This window comes from Colletotrichum jinshuiense, chromosome 7 (genome assembly GCF_051148585.1).
Source record: "Colletotrichum jinshuiense chromosome 7, complete sequence".
Taxonomy (NCBI): Eukaryota; Fungi; Ascomycota; class Sordariomycetes; order Glomerellales; family Glomerellaceae; genus Colletotrichum; species Colletotrichum jinshuiense.
In genome coordinates this window covers 2,339,084-2,358,660 of record NC_139314.1, presented here as the reverse complement: position 1 = coordinate 2,358,660, position 19,577 = coordinate 2,339,084, and the positions used below count along the sequence as shown (strand labels likewise).

The window sequence follows — 19,577 nt, the reverse complement described above, 5'->3', positions numbered from 1 at the left end:
GGGGTTGGCAGCTGGCAGCTCCCCAGCGGGCGGGTCATCCCCTTTGGCTTTCCTTGCCAGTCCTTCAAGGGGAAGAAGGGGGGTCCCCTGCCATGGGCACTAATACCTACTCACAGCTCCAACTTCAGACCAAGACTAAACTTCTCGAAGGATTCCTTCGCGACTTTGGTGTATGCAGGATTGACGTAACTCCATGACATGCTGCACGGTGCTTACAACTCGAGAGCTTAGAAATCAAGGCATCTCAAGTGAGGCCGCCGAAAAAAAAGAAGAAGAAAAAAAAAACCCCTGGCTGCGAGGCCGTGGGCATGTAAACATTATTAAGGCTCCGAAGTCGCGGGTTTGCTGTCTTTTATTTAGCTGCACGGCTGGTCACGGCCCAGCCCGACAAGTTGACACAATCAAGAGACTCTAGATATATCAGTTCCAAGTTATTTGCTCGCCCCCCCACCCCCAGTCTTTGATATCAAAAGAAAAGAGAAAACACACCCCAAACGCCAACAGCATCACATAAACAAAACCCGTCACACATAGGAAAGAAACATAAAACAAAACCGTACAAGAACACAAATACATAAAAAATGGAACAGTACGAATTCCACCCCGCAACCTCGTCCCCGTCCCGCGCCTGGGCCCCCCTCGAGCCGGGCGTCGACGAAATGGTCCTCAACGCCGACCCGTCCACCGGCCGTCGCACGACCCTCCAGCGCTGGCAGCCGGGCGCCGCCAACCGCCAGGCCGTCTTCGTCCATGACTACGTCGAGGAGATCTACCTCGCCGAGGGCGACCTCTTTGACGTCCGCCTCGGCGTGGGCTGGGAGAAGGGCGCCTACGCGTACCGCAAGCCCGGCATGGAACACGGGCCCTTCCGGAGCGAGCGGGGCTGCCTGATGTTCATCCTCTGCATCCCTGTCGCCGGGGACGGGAAGGAGACGAAGGCGTGAGGGAAAGGTGGGCGGCGGCGGCGGCGGCGGCGTCGTCGGATTTTGGGACGTTGGGAATGCCACGAAAAAAAAGGGGGGAGGGAGAAGAAGGGGGCAATGATGGTACTTGAGTTTCAATTTGAGCGTTGGCTGGCGGGATAACGTAGTGGTTCGCACATGACATTGTCCATCACGCTCCTAGGGCGTAACTTACATAATGCAGTCAGACGAGTTAATGAAGCCATCACGACGACCGCCCAGTGCGCTTCCACAACGGCGCGCATCCTCGGAAGCACGCACCACAAAAGTCCCCCCCCCCCTTCTCCCGTAAGCCGGCACAGCTCTTACAGGCCCGAGACATTGCCCGTAATCACGGGACTTGAAGACGGGCCACCCCTTATCGTTCCCTTCCAGACCCTCCCTCTGGCTCCTTTGGTTGATCGCTTGAGTGCTTCCAGACGCCGCCCTCCCCCTCCCCTCGTGACCCGCTGGGATACCACCGTCATTCAGCCGGCTACCGAGGCGAAATGGCTACGACGCTCTGGGAGTGGTAAACCCAATGTTCCTCTCCTCTGGTTATGGTGATTGTCTCCGAAGCAAAGGTTCCCGATTACAACCTCATCCAACCCCCCATTCATCGTATCATAAGAGATCCATGGTTACGACACATCACACGCACGCGCTCTCCCAGTTACACCGCCAGTCCGTCACCACACACACGCACACATCTCACCTCATGCCTCCTCACCAGCCTGGTCCCCCCACGGATGCCACATCCTCTTGCCTTGCTAAATGCAGCCCTGCTTTAACCAGCTTCACCGAACCCCCCAAGGCTTCACACAGATGTCTACATCTACACATACACCCTTCCTCGACAAGGCAAACCCCTCGGGCACATTGGTGGAAAACGTCATAGTCATCGACCGAGAAGAGCCGGGGCCGTCGAAGAAAAGAGGATGGGGTGCCATTGACCTCCCCCTCACGATGCAAGATAAGGTAGGCCTCGGAGCTCACGCCCATAACCCGCTCTGGGAACATGGAAGGTGCCTCCCGAGATTCCATCCCCACCGTCCGAAATACGCACTTTAAACGGTAACTGGCAAACTCTCGGTGCCTACCGTTGCGAAGAAGCAGAAGCCCTTCGTCCGCTGTCACATGCGGAACCCCCTACCAAAAGTGACTGGTTCGGGGGCTGGGCCCCCTTTTCAAAACGGTTTCCCAGAACGTCAAGGATAGCATCACGCGCGCTGGCACGAGACCAGGCTACGAGGTCTAGCGCACGACAAAGATGTGGCTGCTCGGCCAAAGGTGTGATATATGCATCTACGATGTCAGACAGCCATGCTCTCCCCTCTTCTCTCGATGCCGCCTTTGTGATACGATCTAATCCACTTAGATACAGACGGGTGACATGGACAGCTCACCCTTACCCTTCTCAGAAATTAATGAAATGTGATATTCCTGCACTGCCGCAAGCTACCGACCCTGGAAAGACGAGGTGGGAGTGACATGGGCATGTACCCATCCCGAGTGAGTCTCATCATTGTTTCCGTGGGCTTATTCCTACAGCCTGGTGTCTATATGACCGTGTAGAAATTCAAACGTGACCAAACCAGCAAGACAAAACAGAAAATACGAAAAAGGTTTAATATGTGTCTTAGAGATGTCAAACCCAACTTAGAAAACCCAGCTGAACGATTCTTTGACTTCAAACTGGACAGAGTGCCTGGCACGAGAAATTAGTGACTAGGGTTTCGACGGGCAATACGGCAGAACTCACTTGATATCGGCAGATGATGCGCCGATGAGGACTTTGAAGGTGCCCTCCTCGGCGATCCATCCCGGAACCGATGTGTCGTAATACCCGACGGCGTATTTGTCGAGGTAAATGTGGAGATGCTTCGTTTCTCCGGCTTCTAGGAACACCTTCTCAAAGGCGACAAGCTCCTTCTCCGGGCGGGGCAGTCTTGACTTGTCATCCCGAACGTAAATCTGCACGGCTTCGGAGCCATCTACTGGGCCGATGTTGCTGACGGCAAAGACTACCTCAATGTTACCTCGAGACGTAAGAGTCTTGGTACTGAGTGACGGTCGCCCGTACTCGAAGGTGGTGTAGGAGAGACCGTGACCAAAGGGGAACAGTGGCTCGATCCGCGCTCGCTCGTAATGGCGGTATCCGATATACAGACCCTCGCCGTAGTTGACCTTCAAGTTCTCACCAGGCCAGTTGTTGTAAGCCGGTGTGTCCTGGATGCGTTTGGGGAAAGTAGACCGTTGAATGTTAGCGAATCAGCTCCTAGACAGGTAAAGCAAGATTAGAACACACCGGAAGTTTTCCACTTGGATTCTTGATCCCAAACAAGACATCGGCGAGGGCATTGCCGGCTTCTTGCCCCTGGTACCATCCCTGAATGATGGCGGGAACTTGATCAACCCACGGCATGGAGACGGGGGTGCCCGACTGATTGACGACAACAGTGCGTGGGTTCGCCTTGACCAACGCTTCGATGAGTCGGTCCTGGCTTCCATCGGATGGAAGGTCCATCGTCTGCCTGTCGTAACCCTCGGATTCCCATTCTGCATCAAGACCGACAATGACAACGGCGACATCGGCCGCCTTGGCGGCGTCGACGGCTTCTTGGAGGAAGTCAACTTGGTCTTCTTCCTTGAATCCAATCCGACAGCCTCCGTATTTGTGAGTGATGCCGAACTGCTTTTGCTTGGCGATTGGTCGGAGCTCATTGGTCATCTCAATCTTCAATTCCACCGGCTTGCCCGCTTCCATGTTGACCTCGACCAGGTAATCCACAGAACCGTCAAACATGGCCTCACCCTCTTCGGTCCAGTCCCAAAGATCCAGAGCCAGCTTTCCGTCGACGTACAACTTGCCAGGTCCGACGCTCATGAAGCTGACCGTATGTTTTCCCGTTGTCTTTGGCGTAAGGTAGGTTGTGGCGATCGCTGACCATTCGGGGCCGATTTCACTGAGAGGCGCAGAGTCCCAGAGGAAGAGGTCGGTGTTCATTCGCCTTTGTACCACAACGACCTCACCTTGAAATTTGTCGCCGGAGTACCAGTCAATATTGACACCAGGCTTGCCCGACTTTTCGGTACAGTACGGGGAAGCGACTGGTAGCCACTTGTAAATGTGGCATCCTTGCGCAAAGGTCACCTCTTGCTCCGACGCGGCACGAATGCTGTCGAGTGGAATTGTTTTGTAGTAGGGGTTCAAACTTGCACTTCCGCCTCCGCCAGCAATGGCACGGTTCGCGTTTGGCCCTATAACGGCAACCTTGGTCGTTTTCGGGTTCAGGGGAAGGACTGCGCCGTCATTCTTGAGAAGTGTCAGGCCCTCGGCGCCAGCAGTGCGGATCAGTTCTCTTGTCGATTCGCGATTGTCCTCCCTCTCTGGCTGCTCCGCTGACATGTCATCGCCTTTCAAGCGCTCCACCAGAGTGAGGACGTTCTCCGCTGCGCGGTCGATATCGTCTTGAGTGACTTTACCCTCATCCATAGCTTTAATCACTTTGTCGAAACGCCAGTTTGGAGAATATGGGAACTCGACATCACACCCAGCAATGATGGACTCGGCTGTTGAGTTAGTGCCACCCCAGTCGGAAACCACGGCTCTACGCATGGTTAGTCGAAAGTCCCCCCATGGGTCAGACACAACTCACCCATCGTATCCCCATTCGCCCCGAAGAATATCTCTCAGCGTCAAGTTGTGCATGTCCGCATGCACTCCGTTCACAAGATTGTAAGAAGACATCAGAGCCCAGGGGTTCGCCTCGCGGACTGCAATTTCAAACGGCCGCAGGTAAATTTCGCGCAATGGACGCTCTTGAATGAGCGAGTCTATTGTCAGTCTGTGCGTCTCCTGCTCATTGCCTACGAAGTCTATGGAACGTCAGACGTGATCAACATGCGCAGAATATGGGTACGAACGCTTTATAGTTGCAGCAACTCCCTTTTCTTGCAACCCACGAATGTACTGGGCAGCCAATTTCCCTGTCAGAAGAGGGTCCTCGGAGAAAGACTCAAAATTGCGTCCTCCCAAGGGATGCCGATGCATGCAGACCGTCGGCGCAAGAAGAACATTGGCAGATCTAGCTTTGGCTTCGTCAGCCAGATGCTGTCCAACCTCGTAGAGTAGTTCTTTGTTCCAAGTAGCTGCTAGGGACACGCCGCATGGGAAAAGAGCAGCCTGCCAGAGTTAGCATGCCAGCGCTTCCCATTTAAACCAAGCAACGGACCTTGGTCCCACCAACAAAGATGCCTCCTCTCGCACCATTAGGTCCATCCGATGTCTTGACCGCCGGGATGTTCTTGGATGGGATGGACTTCGTTCTCCAGAAGTCTGCAGCGGTAAGTAACGAGACCTTCGCGGCGGTTAGTTCCATACTCTGCTACAACAGAGGCATTCAAGCCGGCCATACTTTCTCTTCCAGCGTCAGCTGGGCCAGTTTCTTCCCTGCTGCAGCTCGGGTGTCCTTCATAAGCTGCTGCACTTTCCGTTGCGGGCTATATGGCGGAGAAAACACCGTGTTTGGTGTCGAGTTGGCCATCTCGGTCTCTGGAGGGGAGGCGGGCGGGTCAGCATCGCGACCATCGAAGGCGTTGGCAAGACTGGTCATTGTGAATATCGGGGGTATCTGTTCTCTTGGATTCCAAATAAAGATGCTATTTTGGATGTAGCCGGGACTTTAGGAATGCGGCCGGATGCCTTTAACAAGCCAAGCAATGAGCAGTGGCAACGATGGAGGAGACGAATAACAACTGTTGTGAGTTGTGAAGGATTCGAATGCCTGCAAAAAGATAGTCTAAGAGGTTAATGTCTTGATCTCTGGAGGGTTGACCTCTTGCGAAGTTGACCTGGCGTGGGCGGGATAGGGCATGGACTAAGTTCGGGAACGGTGATGGATTCATGCAAGACTTATAAGAGACTCGAGGTACGTAGGTCAGGCCCGGTGCTCACATGCGCGCGGTGTTTATCCGTTATAAATGAACGACGATCACTGGGTACGGAAGCAATATAAGCCAACGGTACAGAAACAGAAAAGAAAAGGAAGCAAAGAGGCTTAGAAGGAGTGGGCAAAAAACCGAGAGGGACAAGGGATACCGCAGAGCCGGACGTACGGGGACTAGCATGCCTCGACGGAGGGTGGGTTTCCTCCAGGTACCTAATAAACGGAGGGCCCTTCGGTAATCTGATGGCTGTTTGAGGACAATCATCCGTCTAGTGACCATGGGAAACGGAACAGCCGGTGGTGCATGGCAACATGGCCAGCTGGGATGGGGAGATCACTCTCATCACCAAGACATGGGCACTGGAGCCGAGCAGTCTGCAGTTTAGGACTGCCGCAAAGCCGCCGATAGTATAGGGAGTGGGGAGTCTGAACCTGCTTCGGGTCGTGTCACTTGACTTTTCACACCAGGCCATGCCCTGCCGTACCCTGGCATGTCATATTCATGCCCGCTTCTCGTTGGCGCTGGGCTTTTGGTAACAACTTTCTAGGCGATATAGCCACCTCGGTAGGAGCGGACCGTTCGAGCGGTGGAAGCTAGGCAAGCCGATAGGGATGCAGTTGGGGTCATTGGAGAGGGAGCTGGCCGAGTGGGGGTTGCGCTAGTGTTCGACTTCTGCTTCTGCTGCAGGGGGGTGAGGTTAATAACTTTCTTCTTTCTTCTGGGCCGGCCAAGAAACCCATTTTCTGTACCTTTTCCAGGCTGCCATTGCTGCAACATCACGACGCGCCGGCAGAAGATGGGCCGAGTGAGCAACTAGGCCGTGGTCCATGGACCGAAAAGAGCGATAACGATAGTTGCCGGGTGGTACGGCCTCATCGTCCCTGTTGGCATTCAGAGCATCGTTGCCGGAGTTTTCCCCTTGCCTGGCTGCATGTGCATGACAAGTTGTTTTCGAATACGCTCCGTTGTAATATTCCAAAAAGATGTTGGCCTCCGACGTTGAGAAACCAAGATCTCAGCTCATGATTTTCACAGGTATTCTGCTCATTTTAGGTAGTGCTCCCCACGGGCGCCAGGATGGGGACCCCCGGCAGACCGGAAGTCTGTGCCGCGTGGGTCATGGAATTCAGGGACGTCGGACAGGCTGGCCTTCGTCGCATTCCTCCGGAGGACAAAACACTGGGTGTCGATTCATAAACACCACTTCCACAGAAGAAACCATGCTGCTGCCGAGAGTGCAATGTGGAATGGTGTCAGCTCCTAGCAGGAAGCTTATGGTCCTCAGTGAAGCAGCGGTACAACGACATAAATGATGCACGTGGATGGCACTGTCTTTCTAGGTGATTCTCAGACTGGCGGACCTTGGCTGATTCTTCGCATTTCGGCTTTACCGTGGTCACACAAGATGTCGGTTATGCGCTTGCAAGCTGACAGGAAGATTGGAAGGTAGGAAGGTGTTTCCCGAGTTTCCCAACCCCGCAAGGGATCGGCATCCCGGCTTGGTGAGTGGTGAGAGATATAAAGGATTGCGTTTGGCCACTTCAAACCTCGTTCTGGTGGTGGCGACGTTGCCTGGAGGAGCAGCATCCAGTAGGATATGGTAGATGGTAAACTGCATGGCTGACAGGATGGAGGATATCGAGATCCACGGTGTCTTTTGGTGTTCTGGGTGAGCCCGGGGGGGGGATCCATGACGAAAGACCCGACTGGCGGCACGGCGGGCCGTCTTGCCTCGACAACAGGACCGGATTGGCTGGCCGGGAAGAAAACGTCAGGGCGACGCTTGGGGTTGGGGTCCGAATTCCGAGTCCCAGAAAGACGGCTTCCGGGCCCCCTGCTTCGTCTTTGGCTGCATTGCTTATAGGCCTGCTCACGCATCCTTGGCTGATTGCTTGCGGCCAGGCCTGGCAAGCGTCCCCATTGGCGCCAAGTCGTCTGTATTCGTACATCTGGTGCTGTAGCCAACTTGGACTTGTAGCTTTACTGGTGTTGTTGGTGATGCTCGGTTGGCTCGATCGTCCAGTTGATGGGCCACGGCTTTCACACCTTTTTTTCTGAGTAAGAAGGTGAACTGCAATGACACGTCGCGAGTAGTGAGTTCTGATCTTGTAGCCGTGATCAACAGCAGGTCCTTGGTATGTCTGTTGTCGGTTGAAGTATAACCTGCAGAGAAGGCGGCGAATATTCTTTCCGTGAACCGGAAACCGAGCCAGATGTGTCTGTTATCTGGCCTCGGGAAACCTTGCACGGATGGTTTCCGCTGACGGGATGTGGCAGCGAGATGGAGGGTTGCATCGATGTCGGTACCGTAAATGACAGTGCCTGACCCTGCTTAGAGGAAGGTGGCCCCGGAGGAATTGCGGCAGCATCATGATGCCCTCAAAGAGGCCATCATGTGCCGAAGATGGTGTTGGCCGAGACGATGCATCGCGGTCGGGTTCAAGGAGATGAACTGCTCTCGGACAATTTGAGTGTATACTGTGCATGACTTGGATGCATCCGCGGTTCGCAGATGGTCATCGTCGCATTACGCCCTGTCGTCTCAAATTAACGGGTGACGCTCTGGGCAGCCGACGAAAGTGTTAGGTCAAGGTATGGTAGAAAAGACGAGACGGAGATGCGTCCCAGGAGCCGCTTCGGTCGACCATGTCAAAATGGCGGCTCGTCCCATGTTCATGTAATGCAACACAGAACGGAGCGATGGTATATGTAGGCCGTTACTCCATTTCGAATGGAGCTTCTCATGCAACACATTTGGTGGTGATGAGCGTCAGAAGAAGATGATGTGCTGAAGCGAGCGTTCGAGTGCGTTGGTCTTTTGACAAGCTCTGCATGTGCATCTCAGTCGGCGTGCCTTTTCATGGGTGCGGCCCAAGGTAGACAAGACAGCAGCTGTATCCTCGGCTGGGGAAGCTTCATGGAAGCGCAGTTGCAGTTCACATGCACTTTGACGCGCGACGAAGTCAGGCACACTCGGTGCTGATTGAGACCCTGTCCACTACCAACATTTGGGTAGGTAGTGTACGGATGTATGTATCCGCGGCACCAGCCAGTGCATACGGGTCCACTTTCCCCTCCTGTCCGATTCGGTAGGACCCAGAGCAGAGGTACGACAGTTCGAGGGGCAGGTGAGTTCGGGTACCTGAAGGGAGCCCAGGCATGGAAATCGCGGAGCGGTTGCAGGCAGGTGTTGTGTAAAATACGACCCAAGGCCCGGTCCATTGGCGATTTGAGGTCATCGAGTGCTGCGAGCGAGGCTAACGTGTACCGCACCATCAGCCGGAGCTTTTCTTGCTCTGCCGTTCCTACCTGAGACGTGTCTTTCAGTCTCTTGCCAGTGCCATCCGTGGCACGAGGATTCGGCCTTTATCTCCAAACATGAGCCTCCAAGCCCGCCCTAATGCGGTCACTTTCCTCACGCCTTCCACCTTTCTGGTTAGACATTTTGCGGCACCTATGGAAGCTTATCCGTTCGGTCGTCTACCTCAGGTCATTCGCTGGAGAACGACACAAAGCGGGGAGCTGCCACATTGCTACCTCCCCTTACCAACTTCAACACAAGCAGCCCATCTCGGCAAGGGAGTCAGTCCATCGAGAGCTCCGTTTCTGATAACCGTCTCTGACTTGTTATCTCCAATACGTTTCTGAGCCCCACACCCCCCCCGCCTTCTCTCTCACACACACTCAGACTCGCTCAGAACCTCGCCAGAATTGCGAAAGGCTGCCCCGGCAATACCGAGTCTCGTATTGGTTGCCTTGGCTTCTTCACGTGAGTCTCGCAAGATTCCCAGATAGGCTCCATTTTCTAGATCTGTGCTTAAAGTGATATCAAGGGGTAGCCACTCCCATTGCTGAGAATTGTCCGGTAGTCTGCAAGCCGGAAAGCTAGCTAGCTGTACCGCATATGGCGTGGCTGCACCTCGACAACACACCACCCCTACATACTCCATACAAGGTCTCAGCCCTCCAACGACAATCTGTTACGCCGTCGACACCGTTGTGAGCCGCTTCCGCTGCGCTTATTTGATAGTCGAGCTGCCAGTCTCGCTAGCTTGGCACAGGACCGGGGCTTGATCGATCTGCAATACCCGTGGCCGCAGGACGCCCGGGACTTTGTTGCACTACCCTGCACAACTTGTTCGCACACGAAATGCAGCCGCAAGACCCTCGATCGACGGGTATTGCGACCGGGGCCATGTTGCACGACGCGATGCAACTTCGTGAAATGCGACAAGACGACGAAACTGTCGACCAACAGCCGCAAAGAGTTCAAGGGCTTCCCAAACCGGTCAAAGACAACACCTTGGGCTCGACCACGGCATCGTCGGCCCAGGGACCGGCGTCGTCGAGTAAGCCGTGGAGCCTCAAGCAATTTTGGAACGAACATGTCAGCGTAGTAGTCGATTTTGAGACTTGCCGCGACCACTTGGGTACGTTTGAAGTGCGTCTATTTTGTTTACTGCATTGTTTGCTTGTCCGGTTTCACGTAAAAAGGCCCTCCATGATCATGCTCGGAAGTCGTCTCCGCATTCTCTCCGCGTTCATCTGACCCCGTTCCGGCTTTACGGGAAGGGGGTGTGATGGTACTGGGCGTGGCCGCACGAACGGACCCCTCTCCCCGCCTTGGAAGATCTAGTCACTCCTCTCTGCTTCAGGGAACATTAAACCGTGGTTGAACAATGTGCATAGGCATAATATGCCCCTCATCGCTGCGTATTCGATCCCTGATCCTTGGGCGACGGAGATGGCCATCTGTCTTCCTCCGTTCCATACACGGGAACATCTGCGTGGTTAGGCAACTGCATATTGTTCCATTAGCACATGTGCGCATCGTTTTACATCACGAACGAAGTCGGAATTGTCTATGCCCTTCCAAGTTTTAGTTTATTTGCCAATACGCCCAAGATGTCACCCACCACATGTTTCCTCAGTCGGCCCATGTCAGGTTACAGCTTCGTCGAAATATCGTGGCGGCTTTTCCCCAGTTTCATACGTCAAGGAAGGATGCCGCCCGAGGCCGAAGAACTCAGTAAAATCGGGAAACCTTCCCGCGATCCCCAATCTTTTTGTTTTTGGGTCTTGCTTTCACCTACCTTCGCTTTCGCATGACGATATTGGCTCACAAACTAACGGGTCTTTCTCCGCTTCGCCAAAGCCCTTGAGCGGACCTTCTTGGCATACCTTCGCACCGGAGTCGTGACGGCAATACTGGGGGCCGCGGTGGCACAGCTGTTCGCCTTGCAAACGCCAGACACGGGGTTTGGGTACACGGCCGTTGGCAAGCCCTTGGCCACTGTCTGCTACTGTTTCTCGATATGCATCACGCTACTTGGTGCCTGCCGAGCCTGGAGACTCCAGCATGCCCTGTTGCTCGGAAAGACATTTTCTGGAGGATTCGAAATAATGACACTTGCCATGGGCTTACTAGCGGTACGTCGCTGGCCAAACCACTCCCTTTCATGTCTGACTATGTAGAGCCGTCCGGTAACTGACCCCTTCCAGCTCATTGTCGTCTTCTTCGGAATCCTGATTGCCCTCGACGTCGCTAAAGAGTCGGCAGGTAGATAGTATTAATGGCCTGGCAACCCTCGTCCACAACGTTGCATGCCACCCATGCGGCCGAGGCCTATTACCCATAGTGGCCTTTCGGTGCCAAATGGTCACAGGTCATTACCACAAACTTCGAGGTTTTTATCCGGAAGGAAAGATTAGTGCTTGATTCTTCCGCCCTTCGCCACCATAGACAAAGCATATCGGTGTTACTACGAAATCCATCAAATAGTTGATCACAATGCCAGGTATGTGGGATTCTACATCAGGAAACTTCGGGAAAATACTACGGCCAGACATATATCTATATGACTACGTGTACTCATCAATACTATGAGAGATATTTGAGCTGGAGATTGGTTTGCAGTACGAGTCTCCCAAGAACTAAATGGGGTTTGGTCATGGGATGTTCATGGGACATGTGAGTTTCTCGGGGCTGGGTTGTGCTGGGAGTTTATTACGCTGCGGTTGGGACTACTGGGAGATCCTGTAAATACCTTTTGTTTTCTCCAACATCCTTTTGATCGGATGGTGTGCTCTTCGATAGTCCCCAAAGACAACGACGCCAGTTTTTGTCACCGGATCTTGAAGAACCATCAAAGCCGGGTCTTTATCTGGTCGCTCCGTTGATATATGCTGGAGCAGATTATTTTGTGGATGGGTGCTCCAAATACTCGTATGAGTAGGAGGCGAGCAGGTTGTCCACAGCGCGGTCCCAGTGTGCCAAAACGTCTTTAAACCCAACTGGCAATACCCGTTCCTGAGGTTGTCGGTACTGCTACCGGCCATCTCTGAAAGTACCTCTAAACATTGCATATGAGCCGCTAGGTAGAATCGGTGCATAGGAAGGGTACAACAACTATTGCATGCCGCGCGTGGGAGCGGGAGTACTGGCCGTATAGCTTGCCCAAGACGCGCGCAGACGCCGACAACACCGACGTGCTTGACGATGGCTTCCCAAGAACCCACAAGGCTTTCTGAGCCGGACGTATCAATTTCCCGCAGAGCGCTCCCTTGGATGGGGGGGTCGATGATTGCCATCAGTTCTGTTGCAAAAACAGAACTCCGCTTCGGCTCCCTCCTTGTTTGCGCCGTGCTCGCCAGAGACGTATGAATCCGCAGGAAAAGCTGGCGTAATGTTTCCGTATCGGGTTCTCCAGGATCGCCCAACACAACCACGTCTCCTTTCATTTCGATGGCATCCAGTACAGCTTGAAACCCATCAGGCCCTGGCTCTGCGAACGGTATACGGTTTTCGACGGGGCGTATTCTGGTAGTGTCCTTGAAGTATATGTGGCAGAGGTGGAGGATCAAGCTGAGCATAGGGACGAGCCATGCTTGCTTGGTGTGTGAGTCGATGACGAGGGCGACTTTTCGGCGGCTGCTGTGGAGCGTCTGTCTGTACTGTTGCGTCGGAGTATACATCTGCACATTGGAAACGAATTCCCATGTCCCTATCAACTGCGGGGCGATGTTGATAGGGCTTGCAGATAAAGCGAGTTGCACACCGGCTTCAAAGCCTGTATGACGGAGCGTCTGTCGGCATTCTTTAGTTCCGCTCCAAGTCATGCCCGCATCTACTTCGACCAGCTCGCGAGTCCCGAGTAAGATGTGCGCCATATCGAACCAGCCGACAAAACACTGGAAGTCCGAGAGCTTAGAATAGTCCTGAAGCTTCACCCAGCTTTGCTTCGTTGCCTGCAGCTCTGCTGGTCTCAGGAACCCATCTAAGGGGTTTTCAACAACCTCGAAATGCCACTGAATTCTCCTTCTTTTCTCCTCCCATTTAACAGGAATCAGTGCTGTCATGAAGCCATGTAGGATTGTACCGTTTTCGAGTTGGCAGTAGTTTTCTACTGTTGAAAGGTGAACCATCAGCTCAAACGATAACTCAAGACCCTTTCCCCAGTCTCGCTGGAGATGGTGCCAAGCTATGATACCAGTGCGGAAAAGTTTTGCCCAGCAACTGGAACCAGCAGAGAGGGTAGTGGGGTACCATTCTTTTAATGACTGAAGTTCGCTTATAACCTCATGATCTGCATTAAATCCGTATTGGTGGGTAGATGTTAATTTGACACTGGAAGACCGGAAAATCGTTGGGTTGGTAGCTGTGGATGTCGCCGGAGTCTGTCGCATGGCTATGCTAATCCACTCCATGGCCTCAATTAGTTCTGTTTGGTTAGGACAATGTGTGAGAAACATAACCTCAATTTCCTCTGTCGTCGACCGTTGTAAGACAACACCTTTCACGCCGAGGTCCCTGGTCGTATTGCGCTTTTGTTTCAGGAGGTCCAGGGGCATCGTGTCTTGCAGTAGAAGCTTTTCAATCCCTTTGCTCATGATTCGCAATGCGTCCAAGCCGGCATCAGGCCATCGCTTGAGGAGAAAGCTGACGCAAGTGGAACATTCAAACGCTTCCCCGTCTCCCGTGAGGATGATAAACTTTGACAGTAAGTCCAAAATGCCAATTCCACTAACGGGCGATGGTGCTTGTCGCATCTTTTCATACACTGCAGGAACCTCCCATTGGCAGCGAAATCGACATTGTGCATTAGCAATAGCACCCTGTTTGAGAAGCACCTGGACGATCCTGTCGTGACCTTTTAATGAGGCGGCATGAAGAGCGTTGCCATATCGTCCGCCTTGTGCGTTAACATCTGCACCCTTGTGGATAAGTACCTGGACGGTCTTCTCGTGGCCTCTTAATGATGCAGCCTGTAGAGCATTGCCATATCGTCCACCTTGTGCATTGATGTCTGCACCATTATTGAGGAGCATCTGGACGATCTTCTCATGACCTCTTAGCGATGCAGCCTGAAGAGCGTTGCTATATCGTCCGCCCTGTGCGTTGATATCTGCACCTTTATAAAGGAGTATCTGGACGATCTTCTCGTGGCCTTCTAACGATGCAGCCTGAAGAGCATTGCTATCTTTATCTTTCAGTTTATTAATATCTGCACCTCTGTTGAGGAGTATCTGGACGATCTTCTTGTGGCCTTCTAAGGATGCAGCATAAAGAGCGTTGCCATATAGGCCGCCTTCTGCGTTGATATCTGCACCCTGGTCGAGGAGTATTTGGACGATGTTCTCGTGGCCTCTTAGTGACGCAGCCTGAAGAGCGTTGCTATATCGTCCGCCTTGTGTGTTGACATCTACACCTTTGTTAAGGAGTATCTGGACGATCTTCTCATGGCCTTCTAATGACGCAGCCTGAAGAGCGTTGCTGTTTTCATCTTTGCGTTTATTAACATCTGCAAGCTTATTAAGGAGGATCTGGATGATCTTTTCTTGTCCTTCTGATAATGCAGCATAAAGAGCGTTGCTGTATGGGCCACCTTCTGCGTTGATGTCTGCACCCTTATCGAGGAGCATCCGGACGATATTTTCATGACCTCTTAATACTGCAGCCTGAAGAGCGTTGCCATACCGTCCGCCTTGTGCGTTAACATCTGCACCCTTATCGAGGAGCATCTGGACGATCTTTTCAGAGCTATTAAATGATGCAGCCTGAAGAGGGTTGCCATATGGACCGCCTTGTGCGTTGACATCTGCACCCTTGTTGAGAAGTATCTGGATGATCTTTTTGTGGTCTCCAAAGTATGTGAGGGATGCAGCCTGAAGAGCGTTGCCATATAGACCGCCTTCTGCGTTAACATTTACACCCTTATTGAGGAGTATCTGGACGATCTTTTCGTGGCCTCTTAATAGTGCAGCCTGGAGAGCATTGCCATATCGTCCACCTTGTGCGTTGACATCTGCACCCTTATCAAGGAGCATCTGGACGATCTTCTCGTGGCCTCTTAATGATGCAGTCTGAAGTGGGTTGTCATATAGGCCGCCTGCTGGGTTGACATCGGCACCTTTATCAAGGAGCATCTGGACGAGCTTTTCGTGGCCTTCGAAGCATGCAACCTGGAGGTCGTTGCCATCTTCATCTCCGGGTGCATAGATGGGGCCCAATTTTGGCATTGTTTTGAATAGAGCAGTCGTATCTGAAGATTTGAGTTTCGAAAGATTCTCGTAATGGCAGACGCGATGAACTTGATGCCTAATTCTACGTTTCTGAGATTAAATCGCAAACGATCTCACCTCAGAAGGCTTCTCGAGGGGTCTTGATTCTTCTTAAACGCGGGGTACCAAGTAAGACTGGCATTTGCCGCCTATCACCGATGAATGGCTGCAGTCCGGTGCATCTCATACTCGTCACCGCCTGTAATTTGACCTATCACGGGCTTCAAAATACAAACTATAATATAAATATGCATTGCTGCCGAGGCTTTCCTCCGCCGCAACACAGAGGCACAGCCTGACAGCAGTGGCGGTCGTCACTCGATTGGGTCTCATGCAGACTGAGGAACCGAAACTACCTAGCGTTGCCACAAGTTGAGACTGTGCCTTTAAAGAGATGGCTTACATCAAACTAACAGACATACCCGTGGGGGACTAATAGAAATCTGCCTCGACGGTAACGGTGAGGTTGACTGGCTGGCTGGTGACATGACATATGCACCCCCAAACCTCATCACCACTGCTTGGGGCGAGTTTCTAACATGCTTAGTCGGCTGGCAGTACGTCATGCAAGGTAGAGTCAATTATCTTCATTCTAAGACTCGGTCTAGAAGCGCGCTTGAATGGTTGATGCATTTGCATTTGCGAGGACGATTTGGACAAGGCAGAAGATGGAAGTTAACACTGTTCTGGAAACAACACAACAAGGTTGTTTGTACAAATATGGGTAAGAGTGCACTTCAGCCTGCTCCGTATCAAGACCATCGTCAGTTGGTGTATTTGTACTCCACGCGACCTGCCCAATACTGTTACGGCCAGGTTGAGCCGGAAGAAGCACATGTTGAAATCCACTTACGGTGCGGTGCGTAAGCCATTACCGGCCATACACTACATATGACATATCTGTCTAGTACTATGAGCTCGTGAATACAGAGCTAGGACACTGGTTTTGCTCTAATCCGTACGTGGGGCAGTATCGACTCCTTTCCGGGATTGGATCGGAGAAGTCGGGGCAACAGTGGATACTCTCCGGTCAATCACTCCTCCGAGCTACCGTGCCTCCAGGCAGAAGCTCACGTGCCGACTGATCGACTCCCAATCTTTTATCGAAAGGTATAAAAAAGGAAACATGTATACTCAATTTGAAGGATTCATCCGGAAATTCGAGAGCATTATCCGCCAGTCATATACCCAGTGTCCTTCCGTGGGATATCTTTTTCGGGGCAGGCAGAGGAGTTCATTCCACGGTTCCACCTCCTAGCTCCACTGCCGCGAACCGTAACTCTCCAGCACGTCTCGCAAAGAAGGGCCAGCATACTTAGCCTCGATATCCAAGGAGGGAGAGAAAGTTGTCTGCCGCAAGGAGCTAGTCCCCCGGTGATCTTCGGCGTCGTTTGTTTCGGTTCCATGCCGGACATGAGCCCCGCCCGCCCGGAAGGCGACATGGATGTGGGTGATCAGGCGGTCCCCCCCGGGGACGGCGCGAACTCCACGCCGGTGGCGCAGGGGAAAAGGAGGCGGCGCTTGCGCAGAGGTACGTCCAAAGATCGGAGACAAGACTTTTGTACGCAAAGATACCCTTGCTGACTGTAAGGGCTCTCTCTCTTCCTCCCTTTGCAGCTCCAGTCGATATCGAAAGGCAGTGCGCTGTCCCCTTTCCCGACGGACGCCAATGCGGCGCGGCGCTGACGTGCAAGAGGCATTCTATGAGCGCGAAGCGCTCGGTGGCCGGGCGGTCAGCGCCGTTCGACTTGTTGCTCGCTGCTTTTCAAGTTGCTGCCCGGAATAACAGCACTGGCAGCGTCTAGGCTTGCCAAGGGGCGGGGGGTTGGAGGGGCAAGAGCAGGCTAATGGCTCATAGGCTGCTGCATCTTTGCTTTGCAGGTGGACTAGCTATGCTCATCCGTGTTTGTATTGCTTTGATGTAGTTTATAAGGCTCAAACCGAAGCTCATGTATTCGCTGTCTTAGTATCTCTGTCGTCCACCCGAGCAGGCTCTTTAGCCGTCCAGGGCGAGTGCCCCGGCCTAATTCTGAAATGTAGCTCGGCAGTGAAGAGCAACCAACAATCTCAGCGCACTGAATGCAACTTATTTCCATGTATATGTACGAGTCGTTGATATTGACATCTGTCCAATTTCTCAGAGAATTCGAGGCATTACGAGTATGATTTGATATCGTCAGTAAAAAACATCCCCAGTTGAACCGTTCCAGAGCTGCATTCTCTCATGGGCCTGGTTATGTGCCTATTTGAGATTTCCTTGTCGCATGAGGCTTTGACCAAGTACTTGAGGCAATTAGAAAGCTCGTCAAGACTAGTGCAGGCAGCGGTCTTCAAGTACGTAGAAATCGCGCCTGAACGCTCTCGCGGCCCTTCACCTCAAACTATGCCAGATTTGAGAGCTCGAGTCACCGGCAAACTTAGAGTCGGCAGGCTGCTCCAAATCCTGTTGCAACGAAGAACCGTCGTGGTTCTTGCGAATGCCTCGGGCATCACCTTGACATCCGAGCACTGCGTCCGGTAGGGCCAAAGTATGCTCGCAATGGACGGGGTCCCAGAGTCGTTGCGGCCCGCTGCCAAAACACGATGTATCAGGTTTCCTCCATTGAGGGGTTCAACGGGTCTTTCTATCCTCTTTGTCAATCCAAACATCATTCTCAATACCGAAAATTGCCGGGTTAGGGTTCCCATAATGCCTCCTTCAAGGCATCTCAAAAACCTTCGGAACGTTCAGGAAGCAGCAGACCACCAATGGCAGGCGGTTAGAAAGGGGTTTAACGGCATTACTTAATTCCAGGAGGCGGCGAGGAGCCGGCAGCCCAGTGTTTCTACAATTCGAGAAATGGAGCGTGTACACCTTACTGTACCTGCGCCGCGAGGAATCGGTCGTCGAGGGTAAGCTCGAAAAGCTCGTACAAACCTTTAGCGGAAAGAAGCAAACATTGTTGGAATAATCTGCAAAGAAATGGGGAAAATGTCACTGACCAGAGTCAGCCGAAGAAATCGGGGGCCTTGGAGATAGCGGCGACAGGAGGGCCGAGAATATAACGCTGGGAGTCCCACCTGCCTTACACGGAGAGATAGGAAAACCGCAGGTAACAAGATGGTGTGAGCCTCTTTGAGACACTCGAACTCCAGAACAGGTCACCATTCTATATCGGTCCTGGTAAAAAAAGTCCATCTGGCAGCTAGACGCTGGTTCAGGAAATCATTGCCAGTGCTTGGTAAAATAAAAATAAAAAGCCAGGCATTACTTGAGCAATGTCCCTAAACTGACATCCTTAAGGACGCCAGTATAAGGTAGTGGTTCCTTTGAAAGCACTGGGGGTCTACGGGCTAGAAGAGGTAGGATTAGTGGGCAATGGGCGGTTCTAGATGCCTTCTAGCACTGCAATAGGACGAGCCAGCGAGGAACGGACTGCACCCGAGTTCGCCGGTGCCAATGAGCGACCTGTCACGGTGGCCGTAGATGCCATCATCATCATTCCCTCAGACCACAGAAGCCTCCTACGCTAGTCTCGTCTACCCTTGTACTTAGGGCTCACTCCTGTCCTGGGCCACCTGAACGATGTTCGCGCCGGAACTTTCGCCAAATTCATGACAAAACGGGAAGGCAACCCAACCAGCCCGCCAAGGTCGCGTAGACGCAGCCGGCAATGCCCTCACGAGGGCCCAGGGGGCTAACGGTTGTTGGAAAAGAAAAGCAAGAGGACAAGTCTAGTACGAATTTCGTATTCAGATCGTTGGATCTCGGGTGTGTGACCCCAGGAGATGTCGTGAAAAGGTTTAGCAAACGGGGCCGAAGAGTCCACACCGCAACGGCTCCCGGCTTGGCCGAGCAGACTCTAGCGGGTATTCCAGCGGGGGGAGCAGGGGTCCTGTTGCGTTGGGGGCGTGATCTCGGACTGGGTATGGTACCAAGATCGGGCTGGGGTGGTTGAGAAGAAGCATGTCAACGTCAGTGATTTCTGAAATGATGTGATCGACCCATGACGGACTGTCCTTCGTTGGGAACAGCAAGAGGGACGGAAATGGAAATAGGAATGGGAATGAGAATGGGAATAGAGAGGGTGGATGCAGTGGCCCGCAGCGATATCGCTGTGCGCCGAACATCTACCGCAACGGTAC

The 19,577-nt window shown here is 52.9% G+C and overlaps 4 protein-coding genes across 4 annotated transcripts; 2 read left to right on the top strand and 2 right to left on the bottom strand.

Annotated features, from left to right (window-relative positions):
* Positions 1–581: 581 nt before the first annotated feature.
* Positions 582–944, top strand: EsH8_VII_000613 (uncharacterized protein; the record flags this gene model as incomplete). The annotated part of the gene is made up of 1 exon (XM_083270746.1): positions 582–944. The coding sequence occupies one exon, from the start codon at positions 582–584 to the stop codon at positions 942–944; it is 363 nt and encodes a 120-aa protein (XP_083128303.1).
* A 1,656-nt stretch (positions 945–2,600) lies between these two features.
* On the bottom strand, positions 2,601–5,557 carry EsH8_VII_000612 (glycoside hydrolase superfamily; the record flags this gene model as incomplete). The annotated part of the gene is made up of 7 exons (XM_083270745.1): positions 2,601–2,649; positions 2,704–3,170; positions 3,250–4,552; positions 4,601–4,820; positions 4,869–5,127; positions 5,177–5,302; positions 5,360–5,557. 7 exons carry the CDS (start codon positions 5,555–5,557, stop codon positions 2,601–2,603), a joined length of 2,622 nt encoding a protein of 873 aa, XP_083128302.1.
* A 4,484-nt stretch (positions 5,558–10,041) lies between these two features.
* EsH8_VII_000611 (DUF202 domain-containing protein) lies at positions 10,042–11,459 on the top strand (the record flags this gene model as incomplete). Its single annotated transcript, XM_083270744.1, has 3 exons — positions 10,042–10,321; positions 11,047–11,321; positions 11,394–11,459. 3 exons carry the CDS (start codon positions 10,042–10,044, stop codon positions 11,457–11,459), a joined length of 621 nt encoding a protein of 206 aa, XP_083128301.1.
* Positions 11,460–12,175: 716 nt separating this feature from the next.
* On the bottom strand, positions 12,176–15,410 carry EsH8_VII_000610 (ankyrin repeat domain-containing protein; the record flags this gene model as incomplete). Its single annotated transcript, XM_083270743.1, has 2 exons — positions 12,176–12,244; positions 12,333–15,410. 2 exons carry the CDS (start codon positions 15,408–15,410, stop codon positions 12,176–12,178), a joined length of 3,147 nt encoding a protein of 1,048 aa, XP_083128300.1.
* Positions 15,411–19,577: the final 4,167 nt, after the last annotated feature.